The sequence below is a fragment of the Acanthaster planci genome, linkage group LG09 (assembly GCF_054643075.1).
Source record: "Acanthaster planci isolate LZ-2023a linkage group LG09, COTS_SCS, whole genome shotgun sequence".
NCBI classification, from domain to species: domain Eukaryota; kingdom Metazoa; phylum Echinodermata; class Asteroidea; order Valvatida; family Acanthasteridae; genus Acanthaster; species Acanthaster planci.
In genome coordinates, this window is record NC_141785.1 from 8,365,197 (window position 1) to 8,381,681 (window position 16,485).

A 16,485-nucleotide genomic window follows, 5' to 3' on the forward strand; every position below is an offset into this window, starting at 1 on the left:
CAATTTGAAAATAGTTTAATGTATTCCATTGATAATTTTGGCCCAAGTTAACTTAGGTTATAACACTACAGTCGGCTAAATGGCAAAGACGGTTCAAGAACCAAGTTGGGGGTGGATTGTTTTCCATATAACTTTTTATGGCCTTAGTGAGGGGTGAGGCTACATTTTAGGGCGTTTTACACGCTTTTTGACAAACGAAAAATGAAACACATCGAGGCAAATCACCTTTCTCTTGTTATTTTTTTCAAAGAAAGGGGGGTTCCTTCCTTTAGGGGGCTTGCTGCATGGCCCCTGTTGTCTCCCTGGATCCCGCTCTTGCCGAACAGGGGTTGTATCCCCCCCCTTAATATAAGACACAGTGTACCCTGTCTTTCGTGGAAAATTTTTCCGCTCCTACGTACCCTCCCCCCCAAAAAAATCGCACCAGTGCCAAACAATCATCTAGAAAAATGAATAAGGCTCTAATTTACTGCATACAGTGTGGTATGTAAAGCACTATTATAAGGGCTTCAGCTATTTTGCCCGTTTTTTTTTTTTTTTTGAGTAATGAATACTGCGCGCACTGTTGCCGTAGGTTATTCCTCAGCGTTTATCATTATCTCTGGGTTATTTACGGTGGATCTGGCGCCCTCCAATGGTCACATAATTCACCCCTCAAACTTAATGCATGTGTTCCCTGACTCCCGGTAACGCTGTGCAACGGATCAAAGCGGCAATGGTTGAGATAACAGACTAATCTGTATTGTCACGAGAAAAGGAGGTCTCGAGAAAAGGAAAAGTGAGTGCAGAAAAGATGGCTGCTCATTTGAGCGGTGGTCGTATAAATTTGGCCGTTTGGAGGGAGGTGGCAAGAAGGGAATTGCTTGAATGTCTGGACAAGTGCGTCGGGAGTAAAGTAAGGACCATGCAAGTATAGCTTGCTGAAATAACTATGGTGAATTAATTTGGAAAACTCCATTTATCTGGCTAGGGCCTAGCGCCTATTCTGTATTAACGACTGGAGTGGTCAGGTTTCCTTGAGTTCGTTAAACAAAAAGGGGGCGGGGTCATATTGTTTTGAATTGGTTCGATTTTAGTAGTAGTTAATGTTATGTTGTTGGCTTTTTTCAAGCAGGGAAAATGCGGATGCATTGTCACGTCGTTTTTCACAGCCTCACCTTAAAAATTGTGCTAAAAAGAAGGTCAGGCATGTGCCAGCTGAACTGAAGACCCCCTAGATTCCAAAATTGCCAGGGTTCTCAGGGTTTTTCCCAACCAGTTTTCACTTTTTCTTGCACTCTCATGCAGCATTTTTACTTGAGAGTGTATTCAACTTGTGGTTCACTCAACTTAGGTCTAGGCCCTACTTGAGTTTAAAAAGTTGCTACCTTCAGACTAGACTGACACATGGCCTGAATTTTGAAAAAACTGACCAGTGTTCATTGTGCCATCGGCATAACTATCAGAGAAGTGTGTAAAAACAGTGGTTAGTATTGTGCAGGGCCTTGATGATAGTCATTGATATTGAAAGGTTGCTATTGCATGACCTAATATACATGTACGTATTTTGTTGTATTGCATGTTCTCATTATTTTCGTTTTGAGACTCTTATGCTCTGTACTGAAAGCCCCGATATATATTATATTGAGACAGCATTTCCATGTATCCATAGCCTCACCAGATATGATCAAAACCTTGGCAGTGTGAGTTGATGTTTATATTACTGATCGTCCGCCATCAAAATTCTCCAAGTTTTCATGAGGCAGTTCAGCAAAGATGAATGAAAGTGTCCTCAAGTCGGATCTTGGTCTAACCAAGTCTGATGTCTCAGTTTGAATTTGAGAAAAAAAGAAAAGGCTGATGTCACAGCAGACTTATATGACTTGTGACTCGGACTGGAGTCTGACTCGAATCACATTTTAATGACTTGGAATCAGACTCAAGCCACTTTGACAAATGACTCGGACTCGACCTGCATGACTTGTGACTCAGCAGCAATTATATTGTTGCATTGTGTTTTCACTGAGCAAAACAGCACTTGATGCAGCGACTGTGGTGCACACGTGGTTGATGCATGTATATTGATTAGGGAAATCGATGTACCGAAACATGTACCCTGCTGACCAAACTTGATACTGCGTAAATGATGCACCAGTATTCGATACACGATGATGTATTTGGTATCAGACTATTCTTGTCGGACGCAGACTGGTGCCCTGCCAAGTAAAATCGCTGAATAACGTGTACTGCTGTTCGTAGAATCTCAGTTGCAGCTGGTTACAGGTTTGACGATCTGACGTCAGTACGGTCTGTGTGTACGTTAAAGCACGAAGATCGATGATGGCATCCACTCCAAAAGTGGCCTGCCCTGAGCCCCTTATTTGTCGAAGTTTATTTTTTTGTTAAATATAGAAAGGACAGGACATACAGATCATAATCAAAAGACTTTTTTTATATTTTATTTTCCATGGTTTATTTGACGTACATATGCATGTTTCCAGTTCATTCAATCAAAGAAAAGCTGTGGTGAAAAAATGTGACTTGGGACTTGGACTCAACCTGGATGACTTGGGACTTGAGAGATGTGACTTGATTTTTTGTGACTCGAATACAAGTCTATGTCTTAGTTTGAATTTGAAAGAAAGTAAAGAAAAACAGAATGTGACAACTTTGAAAGTACACGTAAGTTATAACTGTGCCCTATTTCGTACAAGAGCACTTGACAATAAAGTCGTCCAAATGCCACTCAAGTCAAAACGCCAGATATCATTGCAAAAGTTATTTGGGGGGAGGAATTTTTTTTTTGGAGGGGGAGGTGGAAAGCAAACATTTGAAACAAGTTTGTGTTTGCTAACTTGTGCATTTTATCCTGTAAAGCGCAATGATCAATAATGGCATTGCACTATATCAGCACTTGTATTACTAGTATAAAAACTTCAAGAAATTTCTTCTTTGCTCTGTAGGCTGTGGTATGGGATGACCACTTGACCGGTCCATTTGGCCTCATAGCTGAGTACTCACTGTTGAAGGTATTATTTTATCCCCGGTCCGCTGGTGTGTGTGATCATAAACTTGAAATGAGACGATTGAGTGCATTAAGGTTTTAAAAGATTCAAGACAGCAGCCTTGAATTAAACCTAACATTTTCAGACCTTTTGACTTAATTTGTTGTCTTTGATATTTACAGATAGATGCCTCAACCCTATTATCAGGCTCTAGCCACCTCCGGCATTGTGTATGGTTACAAGTGTGTGTAACATGCTATTGAAAAACCAAAACACCTGATATCGGCATAGCCAAAGATTTTCAAATCTGTACAGTTTTTTGAAGTTGCTGCTATGGAGATGTCATTTCTTGGCTCAGTTTCGTGGACAGCCCTTAAAAGAATCTTTCTCGCCAGTTGGTTATCACCTGTTGACCAAGAGCAATATGCCTAAACAAACACTTTCAGGCTAAGCAAATTTGGACAGTAAGCAAATCAGTGACTGGCTGCTGGTGGTTGGTACTGTGGTCTTTTAAAAGGTCCAATTTCAGATTGGAATTGGTGCTGCTTTGTTGCCGATGCTGACGTGGTCTCTCTGGTTTGCACAGGAACATGAGGTGGACAAGATGTTCCCGCTGCGGCCTGGCCGCCTGCCCATCGCGGCCGGCTCGGGTCCGGGGAGCATGATCATCCAGAACATCATCTTCATCGTCCGGCCGCGGCTGGAGCTGATGGAGGTGGTGGCCGACGCCATCCGGCGGACGGAGGAGGCGGCTGGCCGCTTCCACATGGAGTTCCACATCTTTTTCGTGCCCAGGAGGAGCCTGCTGTGTGAGAGGAAGCTGACGGTAGGTTCCCCCAAGGGAGAACAGGATAGGCGGAGCCAGGACGGGAAAGGGTGGGGGATTCCTCAAAAGGAATGGAGACAGAAGCTTTCCTTTGTTATGTGATGTACTTGTGACTAGGCTTGTGTTGGACTTAACTGCAACATGGTCAGTGTGCACCAAATTACCCAGTATGCTAATGTACGATATCCAATTTCATTTCCGTTAACCCCCCCACCTCCCTCCCCCCCAAAAATACACAAAACACGTTCTTTTGGGGCCCAAATAATTCCAAAATTAGGCACATTGCGGTTTGCAAAGGGTAGTTTGGCAAATACTTACCGTCTGAATTCAGATTTTTTTCAGTAAAGACCCCTCAAAAATACCTGGACTTTTAGGGCTCTTACTTTTGAAGGGTCTTACTTTTTGAGAGTTTAATTTGAAGAGTGGGGAAAACATTTCAGTGCAAACAACACTGCTTGTGTCCATTACAGGTACACTGCAGATCTTCAAAATGGCTGGGAAATGAATAACTTTGGAAAGGTTGTGAACAAGAAGTTAATTCTTAAGCTAAACGTTCTAGGATGGGGGAACAATGTGTGCCAAAACTTAAGGCTTCATCACTGTCAGATTTCAAGTGTAGTAAAAAGTAACAGATAAGACGAACCAACCTGATACTTCTGCATCGCAAGATTACTTCTCTTTTGTTAGGTATACAGCAGATTTTATTCGAAATAAGAGACATCCCCATAGTAGCAGCAACTGGAATGCCTCTTGTAATGTTGGTGTATTCTTTTGACACAGGAACTTGGTGTTTACGGCACGCTCACCACCGTGGGGGAGTACACCCTTGACTTGCTACCCTTTGACAGCGACGTGCTCTCCATGGAAATGGAACAATCGTTCAAGGTGGGATCAGTTTTGCATGTTGCGTTTTGCTTTCTCCAGAAGCATTTTGCGATCAGGCTTTTTCTTGAGTGGGATTGGAAACCAACGCTTCCTTCTGCTTTCTGTGGATGATGTCGCAACCGCTGGACCTGTAATCTTGTATTAACCCTCCTATGCTGAAGTCACTCTTTGGGTCACTTGGTAAACACCTCAAAGAAGCACAGCTGTGTTGTGTTGTGCACTGCACCAACAGTCCCTCACAGGAATATCAGATTGCACTTTTGTGCTGCCCAACAACTTTGTTTCATGTGCATAATTTTGCAGTAAACCAAATGCAGTGAAGAGGACGGCACAAAAGACCCTGGGTCATTTTGTGCTGGCAATCTACTGTGTACACACTGGACCTGTGCATGTTTGAGTTCCACATAGAAAATACATGCACAAGAGTGACTGTTGGGCACTCGTGCATATTTGTGCTGTAAAACCAAAGGAGGGTTAACATCCGCTAGGTGGATTTTTAAAAACCTTCAGTTGTCGTATCTGAAGAAAACACTGTTTGCATGCTTGCTTTCTGCAGTCACTTTTGACATTACCACGTTGTACATTTCTAACCACTTTGGCCACAAATGAGAACACTCATGCGTACTGACACTTTTCGCCTTCCATAGGGATTTAAATGACTGCATATGCTTCTGTGTTTCTTCTGGAATCTTTAGCATTTTATCGCCAATGTTAGTTTGCCCTTATTTATAGTGTGTTTTGTTTATTAGGGGGAAATTGGGTCAAGTACAGGCGATAGTAGTGAGATATGAGACCGTGAAAATTGATTTCCCATTGAGGAGTAGGTCCACTGGCTTGCTGACAAAGTTGGAAACTTGTAAGGAAACATCTTTGATCCCTGAACTTGCCCTGTTGACAGGAATGCTGCTTGCAGAATGACTTTACGACAATGTTCTATGTGGCTAAGGCACTGATGAAGATTCAGGCCCTGTATGGTGTCATACCCAAGATCTATGGCAAGGGGCCATTGTCCAAGGTGAGGAAAATTGGCACGGTGAAGCAAATCGCTGGAGTTGTTCCTCCGGGCCTAACTTTCCGCTCCGTCCGTAGGCTTTGGCAAATTTTGGAAAAAGTTTTGACCATGTTTCCTGAATCTCCTATTCACTGTAATCTGTTTAATATTGGTTGCCAGACTATTTTGAGTTGCGTGCCTCACTTTCGTTTTCTTTGAAATGTGGCTTAAACCATTTGGAAATGATTAATCACAAATTTGAAATTATTCATCAGCATAAATGACATTAATTTGTGATGAACTTTTATCTTTGCTTTCCTTTCTCTCAGATTCCCAAACTAAACAATTGACCTCAGTTTCAATTCATTATGGCCGACCTGTGTGTGTGCGTAGCACTAGGTGGCATTGATAAACCTGAATCATCCCACACCTAGAGTCTTCCGAATCCACTCTGGTCTTTGGCAAAACTTTGCATAATTGAAGTTCAGAGAACAAACCGTTGGATCCCGGTGCCATGGATGTTTTTTTGGATGAATTGGGGAAGCTAAGGTTCCTGGTGAAAGTATTTTTGGAGTCAGGGTTGAATTTGTCACTTGTGGCATTCAACGTATGTATGTCACTGGGAAATCATGACTGAATTCATGATATGCTTTTGAGCTGGTTTTGTTGACACAATTTGTCTTCATTCATAAAGTCCTTAACAAAAGTGATCTTGGAATGTTATTTGATCTCATTTATATCCTTTTCTCCACCTCATTTTGCAGTCACAGTTTTGAACATTAAAAGATAAAAAGTTCAATTTTGAAATTTTTGTAAAGATGCAGTCCCAGCAAGCAGATTTGTTTCCTTTGTGGTGCGTAGTAAACATTTTGTGTATCAACATACCAACAGCACGTGGCAGATATTATCCTGCGAATGCGGCGGGAGATGGCTGGCAACGAGCGCCAGGTCCCGCCCCAGATTGACACCCTCCTGCTGGTTGACCGCACAGTGGACCTCTTGACCCCGCTGGCCACCCAGCTGACCTATGAGGGCCTGATTGACGAGATCTACGGCATACACAACAGTGAGTGGAAAAGCTTTTCCTGTTTCATCCTGGGAATCTTGCTCAAACTTTAGTTTCTGCTTTACTTTCGACACTTTACTGCCACGCAGTGTAGTCCTTCCACTGAAGTGAAGCTACCAACTTTGAAGAAGTTTACCGTTGTAAGAACTGGACAAGTCTGTTTGTGGTTGATCGGTGCAATTTAAATATCCTCAACTAAAAAAAAAATCCACTTTCCATCTCACAGCCACAGTGAAACTTCCTCCTGAGAAGTTTGTTCGGAAGAACGAGAATGAGCCCCAGCCGGAGCTGCCCACAGAGCCCAAGAAGATCCAGCTCAACTCCTCCGACGAACTGTTTGCCGTCATCCGCGACAAGAACTTCAACGCCGTGGGGCCGGAGCTTAGCAAGAAGGCCAAGATACTCTCGGCGCAGTACGAGGTAAGCTTGGCCGATTTGTTGTTTTTGACAGGTATCTTATTCGAGAACATTTCAAGTACCAAACAGGTTAGGAAGGAACAAAGCTGGAAAACATGGATGGTGGACAGTAAATGCCCAAAGGTAAGATTGTAGAAAAAAAGGATGACTTCAGACCATCACTGTCCAATAAAAAGCAAGTTTTTAGAGAAAAGTACTCAGCTTTACTTTTCTCCTTGCAACCTAATTTTTTCAAAATGGAGTTTCTGAAGTCATCAGTTTCAGGGTTCTAGTGAAATAATTGTATTGCACAGTCCCTTTAAAGGCGTCACTGATCAACTTTTGTGGAGGGGCAACTGGCCAGAAAAACCAGCGAGTGCTCCTTTCCCTATGTGGTTGTCACAAATTTTGCGTTCACGACAGATTTTTGAGATTGCAAAAATGCTTTTTATGATTCTGCTTGTCGTCCTAGGAACGTAAAGATGCCAAGACGGTGCGCGACATCAAACAGTTTGTCTCCAAGCTGCCCCACATACAGGCTGCCAAGGCCTCCCTTGCAACTCGTAAGAAACTCCACCTTTCCTAAGTTTTTTGCTCAAAATAATAATAATTTTAGTGTGCATAAGACCCCCCCGCAAATCCAGACTCTGCATATTAAAAAAACAAGTCACATCCTTGCAACAAAACACCAAACACAAGGCAAACAATGGACTTGAGTAGCCGCTGAAATTACTTTGAGGAACTTTTCTTCTGTTGAATATTATTTAGAAATACATTTATGAATATCTATTTATTCATTGTACTTTATAGTAATTTAAAAGACACGTATTACATTCTAAATCCATTTTGAAAAAATTAAGTACCAGGTTTGGAAAACCTATTTCATTATCCGTGGCCTAATTTCATTAAAGGAATGATATCTGAATATCAGTTTGGAAAGTGTCTGAATTCTACCGTATTTGCTATTTATAGTTTTGAAAATTGTCATTAATGTGTATGTACGTGTACTTGGCAGCTTCAGTTCTTGTTTGTGCTTTTCAAAATCCCCAGACACCTCCATTGCTGAACTGGTCAAGGAACGGACAGATCTAGAGTCCTTCATGGACTCACTCCAAACACAGCAGGGTGAGAATTACTGCTAACAGTTCCCCAGTAGATTCTCTCACACTTTTCTGTTGCAAGGTTATGAAGGCAAGTCGCGTGACAGTCTTAAGGTGCCTTTCCATTTGAGCCAACTGTTGCGCATCCGTCAGAACTGCTCCCAGTGCAATTTTGACCGTCGAACGCAACACATACGCTTGTTGTATTAATGGAGTCAACTTTTGTGACCGTGACAGTGAAACGCATGAACGCATCGTGTACACAAACAATGTACACTCCTTTACTTCATACCAAGTGTGGACCTCCAAACAAAAGACTTCCACATGATGTACATTGGGTTAGAAGACGTCATGTAAACTTGCACATGTCGTGTAAACTCACACAGAAAGACAGTTTCAGAGCTAGGGTCAGGGTAATTCGTGCCATAATGCAAAGAAACTGACAAGGAAATCATCGGAAATCCAGCTAAGGGTAGTTACCATAGTGGGAGGAAAAAAAAATAACAAGTCACCCCAAGTTTTCTTAACTTCAGGAAAACAAGGAATGTCCACACTTGGTATGTGAGTCGAGCATGCACGCCTGCTTTTTCTCAAACTGATATATTGTCGTGTCAGTCAAATCGTACACTTGTCGTGATTAATTTTTTTCTTCAATTTCCGCGTAGAGTTCATGAATGGCGTAGACACAGACAAAGTGAACAACTACATCGAGGAATGCATCGCCAAGAGAGAACCGCTGATCAAGGTGAAGATTAGTCTGGGAGTTACTTCAAGAATGACTGTTAGCTCATCTCTGGCTGATTACGGACTACTGCGCTGTCAAACTCTGGCAACACTGTACACTTTGTGGCATACTTCTCCATCTTTTTTGGCATACACATACAGGGCATGACACACTGCACTAAGCCGATTCGAAATCTCGGCTTCGTCTCTGACCGTGGTTACCTGTCCGACCCCTGATTTAGTTTTTAAGTCTTATCATTAAAGTCAGATAAAAATTGTTTTAGACTTTGCCGTTGCATTAGACTATTTTCTGTGTTACCTTTGTAGACAAAAATGGATTTTCCTTGACCTGGGGGCAGAGTCCAAAGGGCAGAACTTTGTTGAATTAAAGTTGGAGGCCAGAGGCAGGGGCAGGGGTAGGAAAAACCCTTCATATATTGCGTTTCAGCTTATGTTTAGATGGCAACCTTGTATCATTAGATTTCCCCCAAACGGTTTGATTTCTATTTCAGGTGTTGCGCCTCCTCTGCATGCAGTCGGTCACCAACAACGGTTTTAAGCCCAAAATACTTGACTTCTACAAGAGAGAAATCATACAGGTGGGCTTCACTGTCATTATTGAAGGACGGCGTTGCTTGGGGGGGCAGATTAGGTGTAACACCCCCCATTTGCTATCATCAGCAAAATTATTGGTTCTTGTCATCAAATTTGTGCCCCTTCCCCTTTTGGCAAAAGAGACTTACCGTGCCCAGCACCAGGTGTTATCAGATATTGTCCAGTGTTGTACACTTTGAGCAGTCCCTCCTCACGTTGCCTTGTGTCAAAATTATCTTGGGCGCATCTTTCCCAGCTCAAAAAGAGAGATCTTGGAGAGTTGGTGTCACCTCAGTCCTACAGTTTGATTCTCAGCCAAGCAAAGAGTCACGTTTGTGGTCACCAACAGACTGTTTCAGATGTTGCAAATTAAAAATCGTGCTTCAGTCAATTTCAATTTAGTTTCAGCTTCATGTTGACTGAAAGCAAACCCAGCATTGCCCATTGTGGTTTGCTTAATCATTTCTTTGAACACGGGGATTGTAAAGCTTTAAAACTCGTTGCTAGGACAGCGCCAGAACCAAACTCTCAACCAGTAAAGTTACCCATAATGATGTGCTGGCATGTTCAGCTTCTGGTTTGTGATGATGCATCATGAATGACTTCTCACTTTTCCGACAACAGACTTACGGCTTTGAGCACATAGTGTCGCTCAACAACCTGGAGAAGGTGGGTCTGTTGAAGGTGCAAGGCCAGAAGACGTACGGCACCATCAGGAAGACGCTGAGGCTGGTTGTGGAAGACGTCAACGAACAGGTAAGCACCGACGAAATACATTTGCAGCCCTTCTTTATATCATGCTCTAGATAGAACGTTCGTTACAAATCCGATTCTGCAAGGACCAACTGTTTATCCTAATTAAAGCAGTTTCCCCCATTGAGAAGATTTCAGTTGGAAACAAAAAGCCTAAGGCTTGAAATGATAGTGTTAGTAATGCTTCAGTCAACAGAAATGTGGTTACCGACCAAAAGCAGGGTATCAGTCATCCGGTGCGTAGCACTTGGCAAATACAAGTCGTCACTGATATCTAACTGTGTTCAGGGTCAAACTGGGAGTACAAAATTTGGGGTCCAATGTTTGTGTGTGTCCCTGTCACATCTGGCATGTGATTATTTAAAGTTCAGAACATATTGTTTAATTTCCAAGTTTGATTAAGCAATGCAGATAACCTGCCAACAAATAACAACACTTTTAGGTCAATTTCAGTGGTATTTCCTTGTTAAATTGCACAGGTCAGGTGTGACAGGGACACCAAAACCACACTTTTGGATCCCAGATTTATAGGATTTCTCCACTAAAATGGCTAACATAACGACTATAAGATGCAAAGCCTGACAGTTCAGCCAGAGAATAAACATTACATATTCTCCCCCCAAAATGGATTGGATCATCTTGATACCTTTTCTTCAGAATCCCCACAGATATGACACAGCTGGTATGCACTTCACAGAATAATTCACCCCAGGTTAGGGGCCATTTAAAATTATCGATGGTTTTAATTTGAATGTCGATTTTTTTTTTTCAAAATAGTGGGTGGGAAGGTCAAGGTGAATTTTTTCAAAATTGAAATTCACTTTTCATATAAAACAAGGAAAGAAATCAGGTTTTTTATTTGCGTCAACTACGCATGCCATGTGAGCGTTCTGTAAGTACGGTCTTTTCAGACTTCATCCCAAGTTATGGATAGAATGACTGTGTCACAGACCGAGTTCTTTAGTTTCCCTTTTTAGTCTACTTATGCTAAATCGAGCCATGCAACTGACAAAAAAAAAACTTTCCAAAATTCCCAATTTCTATTTACCCAGCACGCAGTAATTTATTTATACTATCTACAAGTACTTAGAAATACTCACAGTGCCCTCAGACATTCAATTTGCAATTTGAGGTGTCAAAAATACGGCCTCAAAAACTCAATCCGAAATTGTTACTCGGTGGAGGCGTTTCAGACGATTTGCAGAGGAGGTTGACCCTGGCAGTCTTGAACGCATCCCCCAGGTAGTTTTCTTTCAGCTTGTCCCCCACGGTAGCTTGTCTCCCAAGGCGGGCGTAGTCAACCCTCCCGGTGGCCGTCCCCGATGAGGGCGGGTGACTGCAACAAACCTCGTACCTCCACCTTTGCTCAAGTACCGAGCTCTCCGCAAAAAAAGAGGAAGCCCTGAAAATAATCCACTAAGTCATTTAAAAAAACCCGTAGATCTGATACAGCTAATAAACCAAGTTTAGGGAGCAAATTTCACGGTGTCTGATCATTCCATACCGAACGCATACGTGGACAATTCCATATCAAGAAAACTTACAAATATACAAATCTAGGCAGATCGTTTGCGTAAGTCCAATATCATGGGGCACAACGGAATATCGGAGGATCTACTCGTCATCATGATTGAATAGGCAGAAACTAAATTATTCCCAGCCTCCTGACATTCATGCAGAGAATAGCAACGATGGGTATTTATCAGAACACATAATTTATAGCAATTAATATAAACTTGCAGTACTATTTGAGGACGAAGTCTTACAAAAATCCCTGGCTTGAAATGGCGAATTCTTGACTCAGAAATCAAATCAGCTCGTTTCAAATTATTCAGCTAGCGTTGTCTTTGGCTATCACCGGAGGACTGGGAAAACCTTAAATTTTTCCCCTGACAATGGAGCTATGGCTCACTCTGGTGCTATTGCACAACCTGCAGATGCTCTCCCATCGAGAATCTCAGATCTATTCGCCCTTTCTTGCCACAAGGAACCCCGCCACATTCTCCATATATACTAAGTAAAAACTCTTTCTTTTACCAACTTGGCGCCAATGCCTTTTTTGGAAAAACACAAACAACGCCTCCAGCCTTGTTTACATATAACCTAGGCATTTCTATGGCTGGGTGAACCAACTGTATAGCATTTCTATGGCTGGGTGAACCAACTGTATAGCATAGATATTAATGCAGAAGAAATAAACAATGCCCTCTTGTGACAGACTGGTGCACATGTATCGTATATGGTGTGAAACTCCATGGGTGAAGGTGGTTTTTCATTAGACTTGTTGGCTGCATCCAAATCTCTTGTCTAGAGCTAGGTCTATGTCTCCACTCCCTTGGAAATATATAGAGAAGCGCAGACAATCGACCTTGCCGTAGCTGTGGAAGCCCTTGTTTTGAGCATTGTTTGAGCAATGCAGAAAACCAACGTAATCACGTACCTAAAACCAATGCACAGGCTAGGTAGGTGCACCCACACTGTGCAGCATACTCGGCTTAATCTGACGGCAAACACATGTATGCGTCATGTAAAATTGTATGATTTTTTTCATAAATATTTGCGTAGATGAAGGTGCATTGAATCAAATATAAGATGGCCGCAAGTACGTACCTTTTATGCAAACGTGAAGCAAGTTGCATTGCTCAAGTTTGTGGTAAAAGCACACGAGGAGAAGCATGCATGGTAAACTGGTTCATACCACTAGAAATAGCGAGAACGACATGGAATGGCTGGGAGCCAGTGACTCCCGTGACAAAATGATATATACCGATCTTCAACAACCCAACAACAAGAAATCATCAAACACTTTAGAAGTATTTTCGCAAGTTAGTTGACAAAAAGAGATTGTATTTTTCAGTGTCAAGTACATGTATTTATTCGAGGTCTCAGTGCATGAATTTTCAGGGATTACTGAAACCCAATTTTCTGTTGGAAGGTCACCGGACTCCGGAAGCGATGGCTAGTCCACGAAAGCAGTTTATGTGCCGCTGCATACTACAAAAAAATCACACGTCAATATTTTGCATGTTTTCATCAGGGAAATGATAATTGGACGTGAAAATACTTTAAAGGAGAGCGCTGAAACAAAATGAATGCACATAGTTAATGGGAGAACAGTCACAGATGCAATAAAACAAGAGCCAAAACACTGTATCAGAGAGTGCTGTAATGGGAATTGTACATGGAGTCGCAGCGCAGCATTCAACATGGCCGTCACCATGGGCACTGTAAAATATTGAAAGAGCAAAAATCAGGGTTTTTTTAAATCGAAATTTGGGGGGTGGGTGGGTCAAAACATATTTGAAAAAAAATGAAATTTAAAACATCAAAAATTTGGAACGGCCCCTTAAATACTTAGTAAGTGTTAGACTGTCCAAATAAGGCACTGTGTGGCTATGTCTTTGGCTTTTGCAATGAGCACACTATGCTGAATAGCCATAGCCCCATCAGACACGGCATAAATAAGCTACCTTACTACAGTGTGAATCCCCAACAGGGTCTTGTCAAAGGAGTGGATCCATTTGTCTTGCCAATACACTTATTCAAATAAATACATTCTCCGGTCTTGTTCCCAGAACCCCCACGACATCTCCTACGTGTACAGCGGCTATGCCCCGCTCAGTGTGCGGCTGGCCCAGTGCCTCGCCCGGCCAGGCTGGCGCAGTATTGAGGAGGTGCTGAGGCTCCTGCCTGGACCAACAGTGGAAGAGACCCAGCAGGTGCCCTACGGCCTGCTGAAAAAGAGTAAGCCACTTTTAATACAGTCAAATCAAAGCCAGGGTCCACAGTGCTAAGCGAAGAAATCTGCTTAACACTGACAGCATTAGCTTAGCAAAGTGGGTTACCAGCCAAGGTGTCATACTCTTTGCACTCATCGATGAATGATTTCCCTGCCAGATTTTGCTCAGCCCCTGCTAACAAATATTTCCAGCTTACTTGTAAAAGCCCCTCGAAATTCAGCCCAAAGCAAGTTCAGTTACGAATGTTCGAGCACGATTAAGCTACTAAATGCGTCAGACATACAGTAGTTAGCAGTAGTTGACAAGTTTTTCGAACTGTAGACTCCGTGCACAAGTCCTCCCTCAAGAATGACAAAAAGAGAAGCCGGGCTTGTGTTCGAACACCAACACTGCAGTGTAGTTATGCATGTCATGGGAGGACTTGGTAGATTTGTGCATATTCAGTTTAAAATTATTGCTAATTATGCCTAAGTATGGGCGACAACAGGACGAGCCAAGGTATTCATCCTATTTGATGGCATTGCTGGGGTAACAAACATTAATATAAAAAGTATTAATATCAGTATTATCAAAGTACTGTGTCTTATTTATGCTTGTGGGTTGGACCTTCTGGGCTTGATTGTATCCCTGGTTATCAACATGATCAGTAGCTTCATGTATTACAACATACAGCAGGGAGCCAGGGACTTATGTTCAAGCTTTAACTGCGTCTGTTCCATGTGGCCTATTGTGCAAGTGTTCAAGAGAATGCAGAAGAGTGACAGTTGAAAACTACTTCTTATTTTGCTTTTTCAAGGAGTCATCTAAACAGCTTGAACCATTTGAATATCTCTGCTGTTGTGGCAGCATTCTTCCTTCATCTCTTGACTGTTTCCTTTTCCTAACTCCAGGGACGATAGGCGACAGTCAGGGCGACAACCAAAAGGTGACGCTGGTCTTCTTCCTCGGGGGCGTGACCTACGCCGAGATCGCCGCACTGCGGTTCCTCTCAAGCCAGGACGAAGGTAAATTTGATTTGTTACACAGGGAAAAGTTGTATGGTTAACCATATGGCTGCCACGTGTGTGTCCTCTAGGGGTGAAAAACCCATATCGTACGCCACTGCCGTCGAGTACAATTTGCCCTGCTGGACTGTGAGTTTTCCTAACTGATGAAAGGTGTTACAGAAATAGTCTGTTGCAAGCCACCTCCCGTGTTGCAGTGTGCTTCCTCTGACCTCGCATAAGTGTACTTTAGTGATGCAGTTTGCAAGACTTCATTTGATTAATGTTTATGTTGAAGTGGTCACAAACTTTCCTGCGATTTTTCAAGACCACCGAAATCGAAGTGTTTGTGACATGACGTTGTAAATATGTATGGCACCATTTTGGGGAGACAAATTGTCATTGGCTTTTCCACTCCACCTCAGGACCCATGGAGTATGTGATCGCCACGACCATGGTGATCAACGGACATAACTGGCTCCGTTCCATCATGGAGGATCTCATCGTCCCGACGATCTCCGAAAGAAGCACAGACTCGATGACCTCCAGCCGATTGAGATGATCGGAGAACTTTCCTCTCGCCACGGAAATGGGGAAAATGTTCCAGTTTATGCTCAAAGAGCCCACTGTCTTACGTCAAAACAATGTTTGAAATGCATGTCATGCATCTGTTTCTCACTTTCAATCTTTCTGCAGCCATTTTAAAAGTTGACAGAAATTTGAATATTCATGAAGTGAAGAGTGACATCATCCCAAGGCAGCAGTCTCAGTATCCTGCTCTTAAGGTATGAGAAAAGAGAACCCGGGGGGGGGGGAATGCATGAGAAATAAGAAAACATTGTTGGTAGCGTGCTGGAATAGTACCCCGCAGGTGCTGGATTTCAGTCGCATTTCATTCAAACTTTCCTGGGAGACATTCAGATTGAAAGGCAAAAAAACACAGGAAAATCTCAAAGCATCAGCAGGCCCCTAGATGCACGCTTATAAAAAAGTGAAAAATAAAAAGACGAAATGTATGAAGTCCGAGGGACTAGCACTTTGCAGTCTCTTTGATATTTCTTGAGGTTACACCATTTGTACCATCAGTTGTAAAATTTAGCATATACAGACTTCAGCATGGATCATTTAATCCCTGAAAAATCAAACATCAGGCTCTGTTATATTCTAGTTACCAGCCATATTGCAATTTTTTTTTAGGGGCAGTGGAGAGATGAACTGTGGTTTGGGCCAGATGTCCTTGCATAGTCTAATAGTTGTCCTTTTATTAGGGTTAAATTTTGCCAATCTGAACATCACCTACTCTATTGTTTTGATGTCGCCCGTCATGCTGACAAATGACTCATTTTGAAATTTGATTTCCATGCGTTTAATTTTCCAAAATTTTATTGTAGTCCCAAGGCTGTTGTGTACATACAATAAAAAGAAAGTGACATGTGAAAGGTAC

At 42.4% G+C, this 16,485-nt stretch overlaps 1 protein-coding gene across 1 annotated transcript; it reads left to right on the plus strand.

Annotated features, from left to right (window-relative positions):
- The first annotated feature begins 756 nt into the window (after window positions 1–756).
- Window positions 757–16,484, plus strand: LOC110980694 (vacuolar protein sorting-associated protein 33A-like). Its single transcript, XM_022237592.2, has 15 exons — window positions 757–895; window positions 2,943–3,008; window positions 3,571–3,810; window positions 4,591–4,695; window positions 5,594–5,710; window positions 6,578–6,752; window positions 6,979–7,172; window positions 7,621–7,711; window positions 8,199–8,273; window positions 8,914–8,993; window positions 9,484–9,570; window positions 10,190–10,321; window positions 13,894–14,062; window positions 14,949–15,062; window positions 15,467–16,484. The coding sequence occupies exons 1-15, from the start codon at window positions 794–796 to the stop codon at window positions 15,601–15,603; spliced, it is 1,884 nt and encodes a 627-aa protein (XP_022093284.2). The 5' UTR covers window positions 757–793; the 3' UTR covers window positions 15,604–16,484.
- The last annotated feature ends 1 nt before the right edge of the window (window position 16,485 follows it).

Bases quoted from the DNA above. Each gene is read 5' to 3' on its own strand.
- LOC110980694 (XM_022237592.2), top strand. From the start codon at position 794: ATGGCTGCTCATTTGAGCGGTGGTCGTATAAATTTGGCCGTTTGGAGG. The intron at 4,696-5,593 runs GTGGGATCAGTT...CCCTGTTGACAG, and splicing joins AAATGGAACAATCGTTCAAG to GAATGCTGCTTGCAGAATGA. The intron at 6,753-6,978 runs GTGAGTGGAAAA...TCCATCTCACAG, and splicing joins GATCTACGGCATACACAACA to CCACAGTGAAACTTCCTCCT.